The following is a 17,655-nucleotide window of genomic DNA, read 5'->3' as shown; positions in this document are numbered from 1 at the left end:
TTATTGAGGCGCATGTCTTATTGTTTGACAGATGAAATGAAAAAGTTATTAATTATTGCATATTTAATGTCGAATTTTGATTATTGCTGTACTGTTTGGAGCAAAGGAAATTTATGGTCTTTAAATGAAAAAAATGTACAAAAAACAAATAAGAGCTAAACGGATTATTTCAAACAAAACATCACGAATTATGGAAGGGTTCCAGAGGTACGGATATTCCAATCCGAATCGCAAACGTAAGTCAGATATTTTTTCTTGGATATTTATTCTACCATATTTCATCCTATCTTAAATTCTTTACCTTGATAAAACTATTTTTCATAATAATTTTTGTCATTTCTCACGTAACTATTTTCTTACAACAGCGAACCGGTAGGAAATTACAGCTTCATTCTTAACGGCGAAATGACGTCATCGTAATAAGCATGTCATTGTATAGACCGCGATCTCCATGCCAGATGAAATTTCTGGTATGGGTACTTACGGACAAATCAGTCTGATATGCAAGAAAATGCAATTCTTGCGTTTGTGTTAAAGTGACATTATGCTATTTTTCACTATGTAGCTGAGATAAATTAGATATATATTTGTATAATTATTTTACGTGAATGACTATAATAATGGCGATTGAACAATAATTGATAATCACAAATATTAAGGATAATAATTATGTTTAAACAGCCTAAAATATCAAAATACTATCTAACTCTTTTAATAATATGAACATTATGCATGTGTAAGTATTCATCCCTGCTGTTCTACCGAAATTGGAAACTTCGACGGGAGTGATAGCGACAGGAGAATGTTTGTAATTTCTGTAGAACAGATTCGGATGAATACTAACATACTTAGTGTCAAGCTTTATTTGGCCTCATTATTATTCACTTAATTGCGTCACTTCGCGGATGAAGAACCATGAAAATTAGGTGACTGTGAACGGAATTTGATATAGTATCGACTTTTGTTCTTCTATGAAAATTAAAACACACAATTTTCAGGAAATACAGCGTTTTCATTGGATGACAAATAAAGCTGGACACATGATAATTCTGCTGGAAATTTATAGATATTGATGTTGGTGAAAGGGTTATTCACTACTCAATTGACATTTATCATTAAATTTAAATGTAGAGTTATGAACACTCACTATTTACCTTTGGATGGACAAAATGTGAAACATTGTTCTGTTTAGATTCTAACTTGAGAGTAACTGCTTGATATCAATAATAGCAAATAGTGATTAATCACCCATATTGTTATTGGAACTGGTCTATATATTTGTCAAACATAAAGAGAAGAAATCAAATAACGCTAATTGGAAAACTATTAATCGTCAGATGATATTGCTGAATATTAAAGTATTCACAGATCACATATAAAAATACCAGTCATGTAAGAGAAGTGTAGAATGCTTTCAAAGACTTTAAATTCTATTTTACTGTGATATAATGTGATTAAGATGTGATTTAAAGTGATTTGTATGTATTTTTTAATTTAAACATATTTATTTCAATATTTTACATATATTACATTTTATATGTATATAATTGTTACATAAAATTGAAAGGGATTAGAACGAAAGAAAACTTATATATTTCCTCTCCCATAAATATATTATGTGAATAGATCTAAATTAAACAATTAGAAATGATTTTTCTGACAAAACAAACACGTGTTATATCTTGCCACACAAAAATAACCATCAAGGTAAAATGCATAGTGTTGTTGACATTGCTTTGTTGTGTTTCGGGTAATGAAAATGTGTATCAAAGGACTAACGATATATTTCTACAAAATACTTTTTCGACACTCACAAGTCCTACAAGAGTTAAATGTTGTGCTTATTGTGATCAGACGGACGATTGTATGAGTGTTAGTTATCAGGAATCATCTAGAACTTGCAAGTTGTCGAGAGATCCATTGGTATCTGTGTTTGTGAACGGACAGACGGACACCAGTTGGAAAAGTTACAGTAAAAATGGTAAGCTTATTGATAAAGATATATGAAATTGTACTAACTTAATCTAAATCTGCTTGAAAGGGCATTTTTTAAAAACATTTTCACCCAAAATGACACATTCATATTCAATGGTTCAAGGATTCAGGAGGATTGACATAATTTTAAAACTGAATACAGGAAGAAATTATTCCAGCACTGCTTATGTTACTCCTTCACGCCAAGAAGTCCACCCCCCACACACACACCCAAACCGAAATTCTAGAGATCGAGCTTATCAAGAGTTTCTTCTTAAAGCAGATTCATGACTTTTTAAAAAAATATATATCTCTTAGATATTGTAAAGTGAGCAAAGAAAGTAGTTTACACATTGGAAAAGGCACTTGTCATACTGTTTAATTATACACTTCAATAACAAAAGACAGAAGCCAAAATATGCAAAAATAGCCCTTACTGCGTTAGTCACGCAATATGGTAATAAATACTTCAAAATGAATCATTAATTATCGCACATACCATGTTAATAATTGAATCATGAGTCCTTTTACTTTCTTAGAATATTCGGGGTTTTTTGGTTGTTTTTTTTATTTAATTTTCTTGAAAAAATTTTGGCTCATCAGGAGGCATGCAGTTTTAAATAAGAACGTATACCATCATTGATTTTTTTTTTGATAATTATTTGAATATTCTTTTTAATGCTTTGTTTATACTGAGTAACAATTTTTACAGTGATAGTGCGACCGAGATGTTAAATATCTTGAATGTTACACATGTAGTTGGTAGCTATTGAATACCGAGTCTCAAGAAATGAACAATAGTTAATAATAAGTTTTGCATGTTGATATTTCACTTTATTCAGTTGTCATCATTAAGTGATTGAAATTTTAACAGAAAAAAACACTTTCAAGTAAGAAAATATACTCCTTATTTGGTTCAACCCTTTCCGTATGTTTATTTTATAAATTTGAAATTGTTTGTTTAATTGTGTGTTTGTTTCTTATTCACATGCTTTCATCATGTATTGGCAGTCTGTCCACAAAACCGGCGTTAAAATAATGCTCTATTTTTACTTTATTAAGTTGAAAACAAAAGAATCATGCTAATTTTCATGAAAATTTTGAAAATATTTTTAACAGTATAATATTGTAAAGTAAGCAAAAGGAAGCAATTTACACATTATCAATGACACTAACCTACATGCCAAAAAGAGGTAAAGTTTTGCAATATTAGCCTTATCTGCGTTAGTAACGCGGTAGAAATATAGTTGTAAATATTAAACAAATCAGTCTAACATGGCAATTATCACTTGAATCTTGAATCTCTTTACTTTTCCTAAAATCTTAGTACATGTACATGTACATTTTTCTCAAGTTTGGTTTTATTGAAATACTTTGGCTCATCTGGAAGCATGCAGCTTATCAATCGAATAAAGCTTATATACTACACGACACGATAAGATTATAAATTCATTATGTCTAACTAATATATAATAAATTTCTGCACAAGTGACAGACTACTAATCCCAAATGATTTGTAAATCAGCGGTGAAAGTCATTTAATGACCATTAGGCTCAATATCTGAGAACAACAATAACAGATAAAAGAGCTGCGTTGTGACAAAACCAACATAATGGGTTTGCGACCAGCATGGATCCAGACCAGCCTGCGCATCCGCGAAGTCTGATCAGGATCCATGCTGTTCGCTTTCCAACTCTATTACAATTAGAGAAACTGATAGCGAACAGCATGAATCCTGAACAAATTTCACATCGTCCGAGGATCGAACCGGTAACCACTTGGTCCCTGTTTAGCTAAATTGACAGAAATTAAAAGTCAAGATGATTTAAACAATAATTTAACCGGTATGACTGACGACCTTAGAGACTGATGTGTATCATAGTTTGGGACCTTTCTGTTGAAAATATGTCAGAGTTAAATCGTATATACATATACATGCACAGTGCGTTAGCTAGAGTGCATGTATTAGTTACCCGCACCCCAGAGCATGCCAATTGATTGGACTATTTTTGCTGGGGTTTGCTTATTGTGACGACAGAGGGAAAGCGATCGAAATATCATATTCAGATGCTTGTTCATTAGTTACTTTTTCTGGGGTTCCATATTGTGACAACAGGGAACGTGTTTTTATGTTTGACTATGGTACAAAAGATAAAGAACATCAAAACATTCGGCAATCTGATAATCGAGGGCTACGCCCCCTCGTTCAAAATCAAACAGCCTCGTGTTTCGACTAAACTTATATATAAATTAATGGAAACCGATAAAATATCACGGAAATTACCGATTATTAAATATTAAATGTTGTATTCTAACATCAATGTCAAATAAAAGTAAACAAATGAGCATTCAAACATTTGAAGAATTACCTGATTTACAAATAAATTCATCAGTTGTAAATTTATATTTAGAAAGTGGATCTACAATGTTTTTGTAGTATACGGTATTAAATTCTAAATACCCATGTGGTCTTATCTATTTGTTTTGGTGGTTTGACTAATGAACGAAGGACAGAATGAAACAGTTCTGCAATATTTGTTTAATTGAAAATATCAATTGATGTAAATATGAATTATTCAGAATGTTCTGGTACTTACAAATTCATTCCATTAGGCATCAGCATTAGCCTAAAACGATTTTATCAATATAACTTTAATTAACTGATTATTGCGATGCCCAAAACCAATCTTTTATTAATAACATGTCTGAAAGCTTATTGTTAATATCGTAGTTCTCATTTATAAAACATGGATAAAATAATGATAATAATAAAATAAAACAAAAACCAATAACAACAAACAAACAAAAACAAAGAAAAGGAAAAAATGTTTTCGAAAATAAAGTTACGCATGACTGCATGCATATTCATGAATTATTTCATTGTTTGGTTTGTGATTTCTCGAAAGCCTTTTTATTATTGATATTTGCATATTTGCCATTTGCCATGTTTGCAAAGAAGGATTTTTTTCGTTTCTGAGGCATAAAGTGCCTTTAAATATACGTTTGTCAAATGGCATGTTACTGGTGTGCACTTGACATCGTCATAGTAGAGCTTTCACTTTTATCATTGTCATCTGAAGGTACACCGGAACTGACATTTTCAGTCATTTACAAATACATGTATATAGATTAAAAACATTATGCTTGATTATTCTGTTGTGAATAATATAGTGCCCCCACCTCGTGCCCCACCTCGTGATGCCGTAACAGTTAAAGTTTAAAAAGCCAAAAAAAAATTACTTTTTTAATATTTCTGTTTAAAAACAGAAATTTATCGTAAAACAGTGGGACTAGATATATAAAATATCTGTATCTTTGACTGATCAAATATTTAAATCATTATATTGTCATGAATATGTATGTTTTATGTAAATAAGAGTTATATGTCCCTTTATATTTATCATACTGCAAAATAAAAGAACGACTGACTTCGTTCGAAGATAAGTTATAAATTCCTTCAGCATCCCGTAAACTTCGGACAAGAGGCCTCATATAAATTCATCGAGGTTATAAGTGTATGTTTTGAAGTTCTTCTACAACTTCTCCAAATTTGTAAATGTCTAATAAAGAAGGGGACATTAAGAATATCACTGTTATTTTTTTCTGTACTGTATAAACGTATCTATATCACTGTTCCTACAAGGAGGCGCATGACATGTTAGCCGCCATTATACCATGCCACTGAAAATAGTTACTGAATATGTCGCCTTAATATGGCAAAGCAATAGTCGAGAGATCCAATTGATCCGATAGGATACTTCTATCTGGCTCACAAAAATCAAGTTTTATTGAATATAAATCCTAGTTTGCATATTTACAATACAAAAACATGAGACAAATACATTTGTTATAATGGTAATAATAAACAGTTACCAATTGAATAATAAGAGATAAATAGGGTCGGAATGTGATAATCGGCATGCAAAACGAAAAAGAAATATAAAGAGACAAATACACGGCAGAGCAGTGCCGGACGGTGAAAATCGGTCCGCAAAATGAAAAATGGCCCCTGGAGCACTCATAATCAGTTCAAATCATAGTAATTTTGTTACTTTATGTGTATATTTAGTAACAAGTGTAAATACCGTTCTAATGCAAGGTCTATACAAACCTCTCTTGAAAATTACTCCTCTTGCAAAAAGGTGTCCTAAATTCATGTTATATCCCCCAAATAAAAAATGGGTCTATTATTTGCAAATACAAGCTTAACAGATAAATTACATATTTCAGAATGGTTGTTAGTGTTTCGTGGAACTCCAGGTATCGGTGGTGATATATATACAGCATGGGTTGACGGAATTGGCGTCACCGTAGATGACGTCACATGCATGACGACTGACGTTACTACGTGCAATAAGAATTATCGTAATCCAATAGTTGATTCTTGGAGTTCAGTAGGAATGCAACAGGTACAACATACTTTTAACAGAGAAAATATGATTGAATCATTTTATTTTATTATGAAACATAAATGTAGCTAAAAAATCACATCAGTCAATAATACAGTTTGTTCAAATGTCCACCAACCTCTAAATACTTTCCGCTTTGCAACTTTCAGAGTCAGTGAATAGGCAAATTAACACTAATTAGATTTTCCTTTTTAAAATCTTGTTGTAATACACTAGTGTATTGAAATCGTTTTTTTAAAATCCATTATTATCAATGTTCAGTAAAGTAATAGCTCACAATGTTGGAGAATCTTGTTTGATTCTGCATCTCCCACCATGAATGTCCTTTAGATAAATAACAAAGTAAAAGCAACCGGTGATAAATCAAATATCCATACATACAATTATACTTTACAAAATATAAGTTCAAAAATGACTTAGACTGTATCACATTGCCCGATTCACTTACTGAACGACCTTTTTTCTTACCAGGTAAAGTTTGCTTTTTACAAGGACAACGAAGAAGCTGCCTACGTAATATTTGACGCGACCGGAAGTGACATTACCAGCTGGTTCTCTTCATCAAATATTGTGGATTCATCTTGGACCACACTTGCCACGGATTCTTTGAATATTTTCTCCATCTATGGGTGTGTAGCTTCATTCTAAGCCATTTCATAAAATCTAAATTTTAAATAAAAAAACACAAACAAAAAACAACAACAAAAACAAACAAACAAACAAACAAAAAAAAAAATAAAAAAAATCAAAGCATAAAAGGTGCTGAATTTGTTTGGGTCTCAGAATGTCAGAAAGGTGAAGGTTGTGAGATTATAAACCAATTTGTGCCACCAATGCTTTCAAACGTTTTAATTGTAGTAAATTGGCTATAAGACTAATTGCAACACTGATATTCAATTCAATGTTTATTTGACTTAAACAATTTGAAAAAAAAATGAGTTGCCTTAACTGGGATTTGAACTCCAGACCTCTTGCATCCTAAGCGAACGCGCTTACCCATCGACCACGGTGCAGTTATATGTTATCGGCCATATTATACTAAATTAGGGTTTGTAACCCTTATTATTTCGACGCTAACTGTTGTTTAACACAGATATAAATAATCATGGAGCTTACTATAAGCATGTATATCTATAAAGAATAAAACAATATTCGACCATTCGGGAACTATTTTGCTTGAAAATTAATGTGCCTGTCATTTGACCATCTTTACGTAGTGATCTCCCCTGAATTTTTCGGCGTTAGTCTTATAAAGGGAAGTAACCGCTTCAAAAAAGCGGACTTCTTTCGGCAATTAACAGCATCAGAGTCAGAAATTTCGCTACCATTATTTGTTTGGTCTGACGACCCAAACAAATAAAAACCAACAAAAAACAACAACAATATCTTTGGAAAGATATAAGCTTAATTAAAAAATTAATAACAAAGATTTTATGGTAGAAATTTTTTTTATTTCCATGTTTATTTTTCTTAATTTTATCTTTTTTAAAAAAAAAAATCAAATTTTCTTAAGGTATTATTTCAAAATTTAACAGTTAAGTTCTACTATTTCAAATTGAATAGTACTACTGTAATTCCAGCTGTTGTTTCTTAACTATTCAAGTAGACAGCCTCCGTGGTCGAGGGGTTAGAGTCGATGACTTCTAATCCAGTTACCTCTCTGGCGTGGGTTTGATCCTCGGGAGATGCTTTGGTAGTTTAGCGCGGAGGAAGGTAGTCTAGTACTGGTGTAACTCTCCAGGAACGATGGTTAGGAAACTACCCGCCTATATGACTGAAATACTGTTGGAAAAGGCGTAAAATGAAACAACCAACAAACTATTCAAGTTTTTTTTACTCTGTCATATTGAATGAAAACTTTTATTTTTAACGTTATAGTCATGATCCAGGTAGAAGGTTTATGATCAATCGTAATTATGGTGGATGCCCTGCAGATGCCGGATATTCGATTATTGTTATTAATAAGGCACTACCTTGTACGTACGACATCCAATCGTCTTACCCACAATTCATAATTTCTACATCCGCAACTTCTGGCACTCCCGAAACGATGACAGGTAAAACGAACCTAATTATCATCAACTCTAAATTTCTAGATATTTAAGCAAATTATGAGCAAAAATGAAAGCCGCCATATTGGTATGTTGTGAAATTATGAACTCATAACGGAAAACTCCCTCTCTCTAGACAGAAATATACTAGAAGTACTTTGTTTTTTAATGTCTTGTTAATTTTGGCTAAAGTCCTGAAACATCTTTTATATTTGTGCAATGGGACTAAACATATACATTTTTGCACTTTGATTTGTAATGTAAAGTTTGATTTGTGTGAATTCCCACGGTGTCGCTATTTTTCTTTCAGGAATGGATAAAGCAGATGTTATGGCCATATTCATAAAATAAAAACACGTCGGGGAGTTTAACGTCGTATACTCGTGAACATCTACATTTGCAGAATGAACAATTGTTGAGCCAACAAAAGCATGCACCGCTTCATAATACAGCACATCACACCGTGTTATATTCATAACTTATTTAATGCTTTCATCCGTAAAAATTATATTTGATGATTTTACAGTGAAAATTATCAAAATATAATCTCACACTCTTCAATGATGAGACTACATTTTTAAGATTTTTTCCATGTGGTACCCCATTTGTATTATTGTTCACAATTCTAACATTGTCAGAACTGTTGTAGACAAAAGCAAAGTTGAAATTGATAAATAACTTAAATTTCAAAAGTAATAAAGAAGAAGACTTACTTCAATTCATTCAAATAACCAATCACCAAATATCGTCTCTAAATTTTTGTTTCATTTTTACAGTCTGAAAAATACAATTCCTTCCACATGCTGCTCTTGATGACATTTGGTCATATTTAAGTATCCAACGAGCAATAACTGCCCAATCACTTACAAAGCAATGACAGCCATCAGCCCGAAGTATAAGTAAACAAAGCCAGCGTTCGTAAGGTGGCCTTTCCACAATTCCATGTTTTCTAATTGCCTAGCTTTTTTCTGAATGTTTACACATCTGCCAACACTTATTTATTGTCTGTAACAATCCTCAAATAAGTTTTCTTTCTTCTAGAAAGATATATGACTAACAAATCCAAATGATATCCCTCTGAATCAAACACAATTTTTTTCCTCCCGTGAAATACACCACTTTTAAAAATGGCGGCCGCTTACATTTCACAGAGCCAGGTCTGATATAAATTCGCCGTGAGTAACAGAAATAAGAATGGATGGTTTGATTTTTTCTCTTACTTGAATTGTTTGGTTGTATTATTAAAACAAGCGATCATTCATATAAATTAAATAAAATGAATAATATCATCGCCATTTAACGTTGATTGACGAACTTATTTTTCAGCCAAAGCCTTCTTGTAATTTAGGAGAAATTTTACTTAATGCGGCTACCAGTGGGGAAAACAGATTTAAATATTAAAAATCATATTAAGGAAATTTAATTTAATTTTATTTATATGCATAAAATAAAAAGAAAATTTGTTGTTTTTTTGTTGTATAAGATGTAATTTTATTTCATCTCGTGAACTTTAAAAACAGTATTCTCACTAGTGGCTAAGCCACTCGTGAGAATACTGTTTTTTAAAGTTCAAGAGATGAAACAAAATTTCATCATCATCATCATCATCATCATCATTGACTATTAGCTTTAAATAAATTAACACAAGTTTTGTTTCTTTTTTAGTTTTTTAATGTTACTTACTACAAAACAGTAAAGTCAGTAAATTTGAATTTAATCATTGATATTAAATGGTAAAACAAAACATCCAAAAGTCTACTAAAGTGTACTTTGTTCTCCCAACAAAATAAAGATAAAAGTTGGATTGGGGATATTTTAGTCAAAATAAATAATTGACGTCTCGGGTAAAGGCGAAAATAATGTCGACACCACACGGAGCTATTCATGAAATGAAACTGTGAATTAATCGGAACACCTCAACAATAATTCGTAATCATCCCGGAGTTAATACGGATTAAAAATACTTAAGATGATGTAAACACAAAATTAGATGTTATCTGTGTATAATGAATAATGAATAGATATATTTGACATCCAAAGAAAAATAGTATATTCTATTTTAGTAAAATTGTGATTAAAAAGGATGTCTGACAGTCATTATTTAAATCCCTTACTGATGTACAATTATAACCATATCAGAATTATTATCAACAGGTACAATTTTTTTCACTTTCGGTTTCTATAAACATAATCAAGTCGAGTCAAATATTTCATTTTTCGAAAAAAACAAAACAAAAAAAAAAAAAAAACATGTTCAATCGCCATTTTGATTACCCAATTATTTCTATTTCATTCATATTATATCAAATCCATTTCCATACAAAATGTCGAAACGTTTTTAAAGCATGTAAATGAAGCAAGTTTACGTAAACGAAAATTAAATATAATTGAAAACACTTTTGGATAGTGTTGGATGTAAAATAATTTTCTTAACGTAAAAACAGTGGTACAAATTTTACAGATATTTGAATTATACTTTTAAGTTGGTCAGCCAATTACATGACGCCTAGTCAGACTGCGCGGATGAGCAGGCTGGCTTGGCATTATACAGGACACAAAGGCTAACCACGTTTGGTTCGAGCAGTGTAAACGTTAGGTAACGTTAATCTTAAGTTAGAAAATAAAATGGGTCAAAGACAGATAAGGCCGGGTTGCATTTGTACACCAAATATCATGAGGCTGTGATGTTACGAAAAAAATTTCCATTGACCCATTAATGTCGAAAATTTAATTCAGTAGGTAAACAGGAAGTGGATTTAAGCTACACACCTAAAATCAAATCCCACAGTATGGGACCATGTGTCAATGCTGTATGCCAAATATCAAGAGGCTGTGATAAGTAGTTTCTGAGAAAAATGTTACGAAAATTTCCTACCATTGACCATTAATGTGAACAGGAAGTTGATGAGCTGCAGACTTGAAATCGAATCCCACAGTATGGGACCATGTGTCAATGCTGCATGCCAAATATCAAGAGGCTGTGATAAGTAGTTGCTGAGGAAACTGTTACGAAAATTTCCTACCATTGACCATTAATGTCGAAAAATCTAACTAATTTAACTAAGTGGATTAACAGGAAGTGGATGAGCGACAGACCTGAAATCGAATCCCACGGTATGGGACAATATGTCAATGCTGTATGCCAAATATCAAGAGACTGTGATAAGTAGTTGCTGAGAAAACTGTTACGAAAATTTCCTACCATTGACCATTAATGTCGAAAAATCTAACTAATTTAACTAAGTGGATAAACAGGAAGTAGATAAGCGACAGACCTGAAATCGAATCCCACAGTATGGGACTATGTGCAAATGCTGCATGCCAAATATCCAGAGGCTGTGATAAGTAGTTGCTGAGAAAACTGTTACGAAAATTTCCTACCATTGACCGTTAATGTCGAAAAATCTAACTAATTTAACTAAGTGGATAAACAGGAAGTGGATAAGCGACAGACCTGAAATCGAATCCCACAGTATGGGACTATGTGCCAATGCTGTATGCCAAATATCCAGAGGCTGTGATAAGTAGTTGCTGAGAAAACTGTTACGAAAATTTCCTACCATTGACCATTAATGTCGAAAAATCTAACTAATTTAACTAAGTGGATAAACAGGAAGTGGATGAGCGACATACCTGAAATCAAATCCCACGGTATGGGACCATGTGTCAATGCTGTACGCCACATATCAAGATGCTGTGATAAGTAGTTGCTGAGAAAACTGTTACGAAAATTTCCTACATTGACCATTAATGTCAAAAAATCTAACTAATTTAACTAAGTGGATAAACAGGAAGTGGATGATCGACAGACCTGAAATCAAATCCACAGTATGGGACAATATTCCAATGCTGTATGCCAAATATCAAGAGGCTGTGATAAGTAGTTGCTGAGAAAACTGTTACGAAAAATTTCCTACCATTACCATTAAATTCGAAAAAACTAACTAATTTAACTAAGTGGAAAACGGGAAAAGTGGGGGACGACAGACCTAAAAATCGAACCCCACGGTATGGGGCCCCATTTCAATGCTGTTTGGCCAAATATCAAGGGGATGTTTAAGTAGTTGCTGAAAAAAACCCTGTTACGAAAGGTTTTTTCCCCCCCCGCCCCCCCGCCCCCCCGGGGAACGCCGCCCAACTTTAAACCATACAAACCCCCCGGGGTTTTTCCCAACCAGTGAAACCCGGCCAAAAATATAAAATAACAACTTTTATTTTAAGCGAGATTTATAATCATAAATCTGTTTATAAGGGTTTTAAACCGGGTTAAAAGTATTTTTCCCAAAAACGTTAAAAGGTAAAGTTTTTTAAATTGGGGGGGGCCTTTTTTTTTAAATTTTTTTTTTGGAAAAAGGCTAAATAAAAACGGTGGCAAAATTTTGAATAAAATTCATGTTCGGTTTTTATTGCTATCAATGGGCCTACCCTTGTCAGACCTTTTTCATCTACTGAACGTGTAGATATGAATATAATTATATTATTGTTATAATACCGTAACTTATCGCCATTTTATTTCAAAGTTCATTAAACATATAGGCAATTCTGACGTCATATATCAGATAACAATGTACGCAACAACAGCCACGTACGCATGGTTTAATTATAAACAATAAGCCATTAATCATTAATTATCGCATGGTTTGAAATTTTTTCTTTGTTCTTACTACATTATACTCAGTACACGTTCAATGAGGATTTGAAAACTTTATCGATAACAGTGCAGTGTTTTCATTTAATTATATAGGAAAAAACTCAACTTACATATCTCAGTGTAGTTTTTTTCCACATAGGCTTCAATGGGACATGCGTAGCAAATGATATAAACAAGTGTTATAAATGAAATGAAATTTATTCTCATATAATCAAAAGGTACATCCGCTGATTGAATTATTTCAACTGAAAAAAAGCCCTTTTATCTTGAACTCCACTATGTATCAGTTTACAATCCGTCTCTAACATTGGATGTCTTTAAGTTTGCAAGGGTTGTAGATATTGTCTTTTGCCTTTTTTTCTTTTTTTTTTATTCGTCAGCGAAAAAACTTCAAACAAAAACGCCCTTATTATATTGTAAATTTATTTCGAATTTAAAAGCTGCTACACCTAATTGTATGGTTTATGGTTAGTTAGGCATATTCCCATTAGCCTTACAAGTGAAAGCAAGAGTTTTGTGTTTCTGGAGTTAAATTATTAATGCTAAGGAAAATAAGATATGTAAACTTCTTTATAAAAAAATGTTGTCATTGTCCTCTAGGAATATTGTTAATTCTAAATTGATAAATTTTTGTGAAAGTGAAACCACTTAGTAATATCAGCATGTCAGAATATTTTCCTTTAACAGAAGGTAGATAATATTAATCACTTTAAAAAATATTGTGTAAGCTTAGACTACAAGATCAATTTTTACAAGATTGGCATAGTACTGTTGAATACTTGCCTCTAAGTGTTTAGTGTATCCGTACATATTAAAAATACTCATTTGTTTTTGAAAAAATAATCTAAAGATGTACTTCCTTTTGACATAGGCAAATATTTATGTAAATTTAGAACAATGAATCACCTCTTACCAATTGAAAAAAGGCAGACATTTCGCAATTGATCATAATAATAGGCTCTGTTCCTTATGTCCGTATCAAGCTATTGGTGATGAATTTCACTTCGTACTTTAATGATATAAGACGTAAATCTCTTCTTCCCAGGTTTTATATTCATCCCAATATTTTTAAACTTGACAGATTAATGAATAGTTGTGATAAAAAGATTCATATTATATGCCTTGGTTTAATAAAAACTGAAACGAAACTAAATAGCTATAAGTACGACAGCATGCGTTTTATCTCGGGTTTCCATTTGAGACAAAAGTAAAATGACACAAGAGAGAAAAGTGCACCTGGGGTTTTTGTTTGTTTGTTCTTTGTTTGCTGATTTCTATTACAAAAAAAAATTAAATTGCGGTAAAACATTTATAATATATGAAATTCGTAATTTACGGGGGAATATTATATACATGTTTAACATATATAATATCTCGGAATGTTTCTGCAAAATAATCATCTCGGCCTCAACATATTTTTTGCAGAAACTACCCCTCGATGTCGCCCAGCCAGTGTTATATCCTCGTAACTCACTCGTTTCATAAACTATAACTATTACTAATACATTTGTTACAAAATATTTTAGACAGAAAGTATAACATCATCTCAAGTTATATCAACTTAATTAGGCAATTAACATACACATACACAATCAATGTCGTTGGCCAAAAAGATATGATACCGCATATATAGTAACAACATGATCATAATTGAATATGAGTTCAATATATGTAAATCATATACATGCATAACATATTAATACGTATTTATTATAAATAATTTATATGTTAAATATTAAATTGTCGGCCATGAAGTTATATTTAGAAATTTCTTCTTAAACTATACAACTTAAATGTAAACAAGATTGCATTTGTGAAAAATGCTCTGCCACCGCATTAATACAACACTAAATAGTAGTGTAGGAAAAGAACATTTTTTGTTTGTTTCTATACTTGTACAATTGAACTTTGCCATAATACAGTTGAGTCCACAGACACTTGGGCGTGTGGAGCTCAAAAACGCCTTTAAAGTCCCAAATAAAATGCATATTTTGTCAATCCCGACACATGTACTGATCATTATACAGTTATCAAAAAAACTGAATATAAGCCGTTTTGAAAAAAAATTCATATTTCAACGTCTATGATATATCTGTGGTTGAGTCTAGTGAATTTTGTGGTCAGGCCTAAATTTCATAACTGTACATCAAAGGACAAAGACAGTGAGTCACTTTGTAAAAATCTAGGTCAACCTCTTAACACATTTCGCTTCTGTTACCTGACCTTGAAAGTCTGCCTGCCAATGACCAGCCTCCCGCACCGGAAACAAAGCCCCTGGTTTTTCGCCCGAGTGTCTGAATCCGAACGCCAACTGAAACTGGAGCAGGCGTGGTAGCCGTCACATGCCTTGATCCTGGAATTTAACGTAAGGGATAAAACGCATCGGCTTTAAACGCCATTTCTTGTCTGGCCTTTCGATTCGCCTGCAACTGTGGCTTGATACATTTTCATTTCGTAATCGGATCCTTTCGCATGTGGCTGCGTTTCGTATTCCCTAACCTCACGCCATCCTGGGTCGCTAATCTCTTTCTTTTTTTTGACGGTACCTTAAGGTGTCCGTCCCATACCTTCAAAACTTTCTGTGTGGCTGCCTCTGCTTTTAGTCGTACATCCGCTAAGAAACCCGAGTCGTCGAGCTCGTTTCTTGCTTCAGCCAACTTCCAGCACTTTTCTTGTTTAAGCTTGAACTGTTCCTCGTTTCCCCATTTTCGAAAACTGATAATTGTCAAATATATCCAATTTTAGCTTTAATTTTTCAAGCTGTTTTCTGAGATACGTTTTTGAGCTTCAGTCATTGTTTTTCTCAAACTTCCGACAATTTATCTTAAACTAAACCATCCTATTCATACACTCAAACAGATCATTTTCTCTCTCGGTATAGAACCATTTTTTTCCACGTGGTTACGCAAAACTCTTGTTTGTGACAGGTCTATATTTTTCGGATAGACCTGTTTACACAATAGAAAATCCGTTATGAGGTCTACCTTTTGCATATGCGAAGAATTCTGATCTTGCCATACAGACCCCGGTCATCTTAAAGACATGCCAATGCGCGGACAAAGAAAACATTAAGTGTTAATCAGAAATAAAAATAAAAAGCCATTGATTTTATAGTATCACTGTCACAAAAAATCGAGACATAACGTTTTAAACAAGATAATGTTTATTGAATGCAATTAGCAATTTATTCCAACATACCTGTATTGTTTTTTTTATAATATAAATAAATGGACAGCATATTCAAATTTAAGACACATTTAACATTTATTTAAATCGAGTCATTTTTGAAAGAAATAATAATCTAAGAGGTTCTTTTTGGCATTAAAATAAGTTCACAATACGACAAAAATGAACGCTGTAAGTTCATTGTTATGAAAATAATAACAGTTATTATATTTATTACAATTTAAAATCACAAAATCACTAAAATCTTAAACGTTCTAGAAATCTCACATAACATTAAAAATTGTTACCAAAAATTCATAAACGAAAAAATATAACAAAAAATGTTCGTTTAAAATGCCTTTGTCATCCAAATGACATTTGATACACGTTTTGCATTGGAAACCGAAGTCACTACCCACATTTAGTAGCTAAGTCCCTCGTAAATTCCCACCAGCTTGATAGATTAACTTGGATATTCTTAAACATATTTTCTTGAAAAAGAATGTTAATAAAGTTTTAATGTGATTTAGTATGATTCTTTTATGATGAAAAATCATACTTTGTTAAAGAACACTTTTTTACCTGTATATGTGTCGAGTTAAAAATAATCTTTGTACATGCATTATATCAAATGCTCCGGATCAGCCATTGCTCAAGTCAATAGTTTGAAGGTGTGTTGGATATCGGCCTCGTACATCGATCTTTCTGTTTAGGAAAGACCTGGTCACGAATTTTATGAAACAAATCGAGAGCTACGCGCGCTCTCGGTGTCACCAGGTTTTTTTCCTAAACCGAAAGACCTCGTACTTGGTCGCTATATCCTATACATAAATTTAATTTTGTACGTCTTTACTAAACACGCGTGTCCGGTAGACTGATTTGTCTTTCGGTAAACATCCCAAAAATAAAATACACAAACACTTAACCAGTGCAAAAGACATTTACACACGGTATATAAACTTCTCACAAAAATGAACGCAAAGGCAATGACAGTACTTTTCGCGCCATACTAAATTTCATGATTTACGGTTAGAAAAACATATATACAATGTACTGACGTCAGTATTCAATTCAACTTAATATTTATTTGACATTTAACTACAAAGCATATAGCCAAGTCAAGTATCGCTTTTATTTAATATGCCCACGAGATGTCATTATTGAGATCTTTTTTCAGTGCATTTTACATTTTTAATGATGTTTTACTGATCCAAAAAGTTTTTTACTAATATTTAAACATAATAATTTGGCCTTTTGTTATTCTCATTCGGCAAAATTTTAACGTTGCGCAAAGGATTGAAAAGTCTACATGGCTTTAACAGAACTACATCTTAAAGTCAAATGGAAATAGGAAAATAGAAAATACAATGTAGATGTGTAGCATGGTTTTCATACACTTTAAAT

General features: G+C 32.4%; 1 protein-coding gene across 1 annotated transcript; it reads left to right on the top strand.

The window, feature by feature from the left end:
• Positions 1–1,606: 1,606 nt before the first annotated feature.
• Positions 1,607–9,039, top strand: LOC132720646 (uncharacterized). Its single transcript, XM_060704813.1, has 5 exons — positions 1,607–1,981; positions 6,206–6,384; positions 6,856–7,013; positions 8,263–8,441; positions 8,746–9,039. Exons 1-5 carry the CDS (start codon positions 1,648–1,650, stop codon positions 8,784–8,786), a joined length of 891 nt encoding a protein of 296 aa, XP_060560796.1. The 5' UTR covers positions 1,607–1,647; the 3' UTR covers positions 8,787–9,039.
• The last annotated feature ends 8,616 nt before the right edge of the window (positions 9,040–17,655 follow it).

The sequence above is a fragment of the Ruditapes philippinarum genome, unplaced genomic scaffold (assembly GCF_026571515.1).
Source record: "Ruditapes philippinarum isolate M1 unplaced genomic scaffold, ASM2657151v2 ctg3744_1_1_1_1, whole genome shotgun sequence".
Classification (NCBI taxonomy): domain Eukaryota; kingdom Metazoa; phylum Mollusca; class Bivalvia; order Venerida; family Veneridae; genus Ruditapes; species Ruditapes philippinarum.
Note: the sequence above shows the minus strand (reverse complement) of the source record. Positions and strands in the feature narration are given on the sequence as shown.

Excerpts from the sequence above, each read along its gene's own strand:
- LOC132720646 (XM_060704813.1), top strand. The coding sequence starts at position 1,648 with ATGATTTTTCTGACAAAACAAACACGTGTTATATCTTGCCACACAAAA. Across the intron at positions 6,385-6,855 it reads GTTCAGTAGGAATGCAACAG|GTAAAGTTTGCTTTTTACAA; the intron begins GTACAACATACT and ends TTTTCTTACCAG. Across the intron at positions 8,442-8,745 it reads CACTCCCGAAACGATGACAG|GAATGGATAAAGCAGATGTT; the intron begins GTAAAACGAACC and ends TTTTTCTTTCAG.